Below are 8125 nucleotides of genomic sequence, written 5' to 3' on the forward strand. Positions count from 1 at the left end.
TATTTAATTATAGAAGTGCTGTTAATAACTTAATATTGCTGAGTGGTTTGCACAACATTTATAGAGTGATTTCAGGAAAAAGCATAGTGAAAGAAAGCCTTGAATTAAGGTATGGAGGTTTTGAAGCTTTAATTGTTTTGGTGTTTGTGATGGATTTTTATTTGTGTGATTTTTCTAGATCATATGATTTCATGGATGATCTTTCACCATTTTTGAAAGGTGGGTAGAGTAGTGTTTAAGTTAGGGGTGTTCATAAATAAATTGTCTCTAGTTATTAAAATAGAATATGAAGCTTTAATTATTTTTAGCATTGCATTCTTCCAATTTTATGTTTTTGGGAGAAACTTTTCTTAACTATTATTATTTACTTCTAAAATGAAAACAAATATAAGTATTGTATGAGTGTACAACTAAATTACTTGCTTTATTTTGGATCACATACTCTTCTAAGCTAGGTAGAGTAGAACCAAGTTATGTTCAATGAATTTCATATATGATATTGCCAATACTTTGTTGAGAATAATATGCAAATATGTAATTAATATTGCTTACATGCATCTAAGCACTGAATAGAATAAGTAGTTGTCTTTATATTTAGGGAAAGTTTACATGTGAAAAGTAAACTTGTGTCTTTTTTTCATAAAAAAACATTACTAGTGAATATGATAGGCATTAGTTTTAGGCAATGATATAGTTACTTACATAAAACAGAAACCACATGTGAGGGAACTTATCAAGGAGATTTAAGGAAGGAACATTAATTTCTTAATCCAATAGAGAAAAACACAATAGAGCTGTCATAAACTACCAAGACTCCAGATTAATGACATTGATTCCAAAATTTGTCTTTGCCAGTTGTCTTAAAAGCTTAGTTATGGTTAGCTAGTGAGTGATGGATAAAAATAATGTGCCAGGGAAGGTTTATTTAAAATAAACCTTTCAACAATGTTAAAGATTCCTATTTATGATATACTTAAACATTGAATAAAGTATTATTTGAATAAGATATTACAAGTAAGGAAACACATGTTGAAAGGCCAAATTTTTTACTCATTAGCTGGTTGTAGTGAAAAGGGTCTCAGACCTCAAGTAAGAGTTCAAATTCTAGGATAGTAAATATTTTTTCACACTTAACTTAAAAAATAATATTTATTATATACCAATTTACCTTATCGTGTATTAGGTACCCCATAGCAGGTAACTATGAATGTAATAATGGGTGAAATGGTAAAGAAAGGGACAAAACCTTTAGCCAATTCTCTCACTCCACCCCTTATTATTTATATCCATCTTTCATTGCATAACCTCATCAATTCAAATCTAGAGAATAGGAGAAGTATCTTCCTTAGTCCTTACTCTTTGACTCACAAATACACCATTTTGGCCTGAACCTCCTAGTTGAGTTTTTTGTGAGTCATCTTGAGAGGTGTGTTATAGTTTATGGTGCATCAGTGAGAGTGATAGTTAAACTTTCTCACAATTCTCTCGCTCATAATTAACTACCTTCAAAATCATCAATGACCAACACATATTTACTACCTATATCACCAATTCATACCCTTTCTTTCTAAATATACTACTTACCCATTCATCTTCAGCATACCTTGCAGTGTGCAAAGACTAAGATTTTGCATATTTCTGCAATCTAAATATTTTCTAACTTTGTTGTTGGTTTCTTTCATAACAAAGATGGTTGAGAAAGTTGGTGTTAACAACAACATCCATAACCAAACATTTGATGTCTCTGTTGATGTTCATCAACAAGGAGCCTCTAAGTGCTTTGATGATGATGGTCGCCTCAAAAGAACCGGTACGATATAAAATCATTCATGTATCTTCATCAAATTTTATTTTGTTGGATATAAAATTATCCGCACGGTTTAATTGCAACAACTTAAATATACGCTATTGGAGCTAGAATTACTGCGGCTGCTTGCACCAGACTTGCCCTCCAATGGATCCTCATTATGGGATTTAGATTGGACTCATTCCAATTACCAGACTCAATGAACCTCGTACGACTGGGATTTGGCATGGAAGATGACTCAGTCGAATTGCCGAGTTTTCATCTAACAGCTTAAGCTTCAAATTCTTATATATTTGAACTAATTCATATTCATTTTTCATAGGAACTGTTTGGACTGCAAGTGCTCACATAATAACTGCAGTGATTGGTTCTGGAGTTCTGTCTCTTGCTTGGGCTATAGCTCAGCTTGGATGGATAGCTGGTCCTGCTGTTATGATTCTCTTCTCTTTGGTCACATATTATACCTCCACCCTTCTTTCCGCTTGTTACAGAAATGGTGACCCTGTTTCTGGAAAGAGAAACTATACTTACATGGATGCTGTTCATTCAAATCTTGGTAAAATTCAATTCATCCACCTAAATTAAAAAAGCAAATTCTGGGTACTTTTTAAAAGTTTCAAAGTTTTAATCTTGGTTTTGTTTTGTTTAGGTGGCTTTAAGGTCAAGCTTTGTGGGCTAGTTCAATATGTTAACCTTTTTGGAGTTGCCATTGGATACACTATAGCATCTTCCATAAGCATGATGTAAGTATGAGATATTGGAAGATCTAGCTTTTTTGCATAATGAATTTTAATTTTAAGCCAAGGAAAATGGTCTAATTGTTTTTTTCTTTGGCTTATGAATCTAATAGGGCAATCAAAAGGTCTAATTGTTTCTACAAGAGTGGAGGGAAAAATCCATGCAAAATGAACAGCAACATTTACATGATTTCATTTGGTGTAGCAGAAATAATTTTCTCTCAGATTCCAGACTTTGATCAGTTATGGTGGCTCTCCCTTGTAGCTGCTGTTATGTCCTTCACTTACTCAACAATTGGGCTTGGACTTGGTATTGGAAAAGTTATAGGTATGTTTCTATTCACTTAGTCTAGGACAATAATTTTTCATCTATTTTTTCTTCCTATTTTAATATCTGTTTGAGGATTCAAGCACTGGACAGAAATCTGACTTAAATTGTCCATGTAACAGAAAACAAAGGATTTAAGGGAAGCCTAACAGGAATCACTGTTGGTACTGTCACAGAAACTGAAAAAGTTTGGAGGAGCTTCCAAGCTCTTGGTGACATAGCCTTTGCCTATTCATACTCAATGATTCTTATAGAAATTCAGGTATAATTCATTTTTTATGAACTTGTGAGACTTTGGGACTTTTTAGGACAACTTATAAAAGCTTATTTGGGTTTACCATAACTTACGAAAATAGCTATGAACTTCATAACCAAGTCTTTATCCTACTAGGTAGGTTCGACTGCAAGTATCGAATGACGCCATAATAGTAACCAGAGAAAGTTATGTGAACAAGCTCTAGTAAAAAGTTTATTGAATAACTACTCAATTAAGTTTACTCAAATGAAAGACTCCCTTAGACCATTTTTTGGGGTCTAAACTAACAAGATTATGTTATGACTTATGTAACAGGACACAGTGAAATCCCCTCCATCAGAGTCAAAAACAATGAAGAAAGCAACTCTAGTTAGTGTTATAGTCACCACACTTTTCTACATGCTATGTGGCTGCTTTGGTTATGCTGCTTTTGGAGATGCAAGCCCAGGAAACCTTCTAACCGGTTTCGGATTCTACAACCCATACTGGCTCCTTGACATAGCCAATGCTGCAATAGTTATCCACCTTGTTGGTGCATACCAAGTTTACTGCCAACCCCTCTTTGCATTCATTGAGAAAAATGCATCAAAAAGGTTCCCAAACAGTGACTTCATAAACAAGGACATTGAAGTTCCAATACCAGGTTTCATACACCCTTATAGACTCAACCTCTTCAGGTCAATTTGGAGAACAATATTTGTGATCATAACCACTGTCATATCAATGCTCCTTCCATTCTTCAATGACATTGTTGGACTTCTTGGTTCTCTTGGATTTTGGCCTCTAACAGTGTATTTCCCAGTGGAAATGTATATTATTCAAAAGAGAATACCAAAGTGGAGCACTAAATGGATTTGTCTTCACATGCTTAGTATTGCATGCCTTATAATAAGTATAGCTGCTGCAGCAGGTTCTATTGCTGGGGTTGTTAGTGATCTTAAATCTTATAAGCCATTCAGCACTGAGTACTAGTGGAATAATTGGGTTACTATACTGTGATTTCAGAAGCAAGAAAAGAAATAACAGGTTGTTCTTGTACATGTTAATATGATACTGCAATATTACTTAGGATGGTTGTGTTTATTTACTTTGCAGCCATGTTTTCTCTTTTTACTTTTGCTTTTTAGTTTTACTGTTATCTATGTATTATGTAACTTTTTCTGTATTTCAATGCAAATGAAAGAAATGAAACAAAATCTTACGTAGTCAGCATTAGCACTTTTTCTGCCATCTACTTATTAACTCAAACTCAAGCACTTGAGAAGATTGATATAAGGAGTTGATTTTGACTTTTTATTCATCACTTTTAAGTTTTAAGTACCTTTCTTGAATACTATGAGAGTGGTATAATTTTATTTTGTAACTTGTGGATTGTACTTTCTAATTTTTTTTTACAAAACTGTATATCTTTTTTAATTTTTTTAGGTTATTTCTTTATCGAAGCATTGTTGTTTTTCATCCAAATAAGTATATGTTCTCTCAAAACATTTTTCATATTATGTCCTCATTAATCATATTGAAATGAAAACAGAAAAAATAATAAATATTTAATTTTTTAATTGATATTATATATTTTCATTGATACTAAATAATATTTGAGACAACATATTTTTTTTTTTATCTGGGCCTTCTTGTTGTCTGTTCATACCAAAGTATTGTAGACAATCAGTTAAATCTTAAGGACAAGCGATTTTCAAAATAAAAAGCAAATCGTTTAAATGACAATGATTTTTGTAAAAAACAATATTGGTGAGGAAATAATGTATATAAATCACGATTTCCTTTAGGAAAGTGAAAGATGAAAAAAGTAATTCATACATGGAAGTTAGAGTTTTGTAAAAAACAAAATCACCAAGTAACTTGTAGATAAAACTAACATAAAGTTACTATATTTTCCTGTTCGAGCCGAGAATATCCACAGGTACGTAGAGCTAACTCTCTCAACATATATTTTTTCTGTCCACAAGACTCAAACTTAGTTCTTGCTTTGCTTAAAGGAATCAAACATGTATTACTTGAACCAACGCTCATTGGTTCATGTAATATTATTTTAAAAAGGTGTTCGTTTGCTCTCCAAATTATAAAATCAATCATTTTATCCTCTTCGTGAATTTTGGAAAGATTTGTAGTATTAAGAAACTTCCTAGATGTATGAATCGTGTTAATGGACAATAGTTTTGACAAAAAAAAAATGATTATTTTGAATGTTAATGAAGATTTGTTTAAAATTTAAATAGTAGGTATGAATAAAACATTTTCCCATTTTTTCCTTCCTTCTCTTTGTTTACAAGGCCTCAAGCTTCCCCTTTAATAAACAAATAATCTCAATTCGGTATTTTATAAAACTGTGTAGCACATGATTACCTATTTTATATGAGAACCTATGTATTAAAAATGTTGAACAAACATTTTTTTTAAGTATGTTGAATAAGATTAACATAATTCTATTATTTTGGGAGTTAGATTTTGAAGGTGAAGAAAGAGAAAGAAAGGCTCGGGAGTCATGTGTATTTCACGACTCTTACTTTCACCCAAATTTTAATTCACAAGAGAAAGACTTAAGAACCATGAAATACACTTAAGATATTCTCAAGCCTTCATTTTTCATTCTAAAAATCAAAATTGATTCGTGGTCATGAATTGGCCGCTTTCTCTCATAGTGAACTCATTTTCAGCCTTAAATCTGAGAAAATAACTTTTCGAAAATGGGGCATGTAGACACATGGAAACTTCAATGATAATGAGGTTCGGATGATTTATAAATCTAGATGGTTGTTTATAGATGATAAACAACAAAGAATGATGATTGTAGAAGAGGAGAGAAGAGTTCTGATTCTATTAATTAGTAATTGTAGAGAGAAACTTTTGTGGAAAAAACTCATCTATAGATTCTAATAAATATTGATTTTAGATAGAAAATAACATTTAATTATAATAATCGTGAATAATTACATAAAAATTCAATCAAGCATAACGCAAATACAGAAAATATAGAAGACTACAATATTAGTAGATTAATTATAGTATAACATTAAGTTCAATTTGTGAGTGACTAAAATAAGGGAAGTCCTTCTTTTATTAATCGGACTAGTGTCTTTTCCACCACATTTATAGAATATAAATGGTGGCGTGACATGAAGAGACTAGGGACAAAGTGACTTTACTATAGGAAAATTAAAACGTGGCCTCTTTTTAAGTCACTAAATTTATATATTATTTTTAATGCTGGGAGCTAGTAACTACTACTGTACTAGTGAGGTGTGAACAAGAGACCCTTAAAATGAAAAGAGGCGATAGTGGGTGCATGATGGTGAACCAACACAATTTGACTCTTCATTGGATACTCATATTTATGGAAATATTTTTCTGTTTTACTTTTTCTTCTTCTCACTAGTGCTTAAATTTCATGAATGTTATACTCGGTGATAAGTGAGAGTATATATCGTGAAAAGTGTACTACTTCATATACTAATTGTTATAATGTATTAAAAAAATATATTTAAATTAAAAATATAATTATTACATATTTTTTTGATTAACAAATGACACATGAAGTTGCATATTTTTAAAAATAGAATCTTCACCTATAAAAAAATAAGTGCTTAATGGACGGAGATGGAAGATCTCCAAAGACAAGGGAAATGTATGCCAAATAGACTCTTACATTAGAATCCACTATAACTATAAAGTGATCAATATGAATTACATTTCACACATAGGAAATAAAATAATGATTTGGTACTACTACTTTCAGATTTTTCTTTCAAATTTTGTGAATTTTAAATCTATGGACATTGATTTTGAGTATATTGTTTGAATCAATCTATCACTCATTGCAAATATGTCACACATCCTTGCACTAGATCTTTGTGATTGTACATTAAGAATCTGTTTGCTAATTGGCCAAATTTTAGAAGGGAAAGAAACAAAATTGTAAACTTTAAAGTTATATCATAAATGTATTTCCTTTCATTTTTTACCTAAGTACCTTAAAGAGTTATTTGGAAATTGAGGAGAGGAGCTTGGTTATTTCATTTACAAATTACTAATACAAAAGTGATTATTATATAGTTCTTATAAATGAAATAACTTTGTTTACTTAAATTTTTTAAAATTATGAAACACGTGTAGCTAAAAGTTAATCAATTTAAATAAGAGAATTGCACTTAGCTCCAAATGCACTCAAGGCACAAAAGCAGAATTCAAATGTCAGATCTAAAATGATACTATCTGTTGGATAGGATTTCTCTTTAAATTTCCTCCATAAATTATTATGCACTTTCTTTGTTTAAAGTTTGAACTTTGATTATTTATTCACATGGCATTGGTTAATTAGAATAGGCATATAATCAGCATAAGTGTAAATTTGAAACAATTGGTAATTTTAGAGTATTTTTTCGGAAGTGCAGATTAATCTTCTTGGTATGGTGAGACATTTAAGTGGGAACCCTTCTTACCAATAGCATGAATTTAACTTAATAATAGCATAAGTTTAATAATAGGATTATGAGCGATACTTGTTAGAAGAGACATATATGTACCCAAAAGGGATTAGTTAATTACCTAAATGGGTGAAGTGATACTCTTCATAATACCATAAAAATCGAATTCACAACCTACGTTAAAGGACCTAAACTCCTACTTAAATCAACATTGTTAATGATAGTCAGACATAGGTAATGATTGGCAATGGATGAAACACTACTTACCAATTTTATTTGTTCTATTCTCCGTGACAATTACTAGTTTATATTTTTCAACAATTATTTAAAAAGTTATATAATATGTTAATTATCAAAGAGTCTTAACAACGAGGTATATAGATTCAAGAGTTTGAAATGTAGTCTTACCAGATAAAATACTAATATGATGTGAGCTTAAGTTTTAAGGACATAGATGCCAGAATATTTCCCCTCTTAAACATATGCCTGAATGCCCTAACATTTTCTTTAAACATGCTGAATATAATCTATTCTTTAGTATTGGTCGAATATGGC

General features: G+C 31.1%; 1 protein-coding gene across 1 annotated transcript; it reads left to right on the forward strand.

Moving 5' to 3' along the window:
- LOC109344316 (amino acid permease 3-like) lies at positions 1267-4211 on the forward strand. Its single transcript, XM_019583041.1, has 6 exons — positions 1267-1810; positions 2130-2363; positions 2457-2550; positions 2658-2872; positions 2995-3134; positions 3444-4211. Exons 1-6 carry the CDS (start codon positions 1690-1692, stop codon positions 4098-4100), a joined length of 1461 nt encoding a protein of 486 aa, XP_019438586.1. The 5' UTR covers positions 1267-1689; the 3' UTR covers positions 4101-4211.

The sequence above is a fragment of the Lupinus angustifolius genome, chromosome LG03 (genome assembly GCF_001865875.1).
Source record: "Lupinus angustifolius cultivar Tanjil chromosome LG03, LupAngTanjil_v1.0, whole genome shotgun sequence".
NCBI lineage: Eukaryota > Viridiplantae > Streptophyta > Magnoliopsida > Fabales > Fabaceae > Lupinus > Lupinus angustifolius.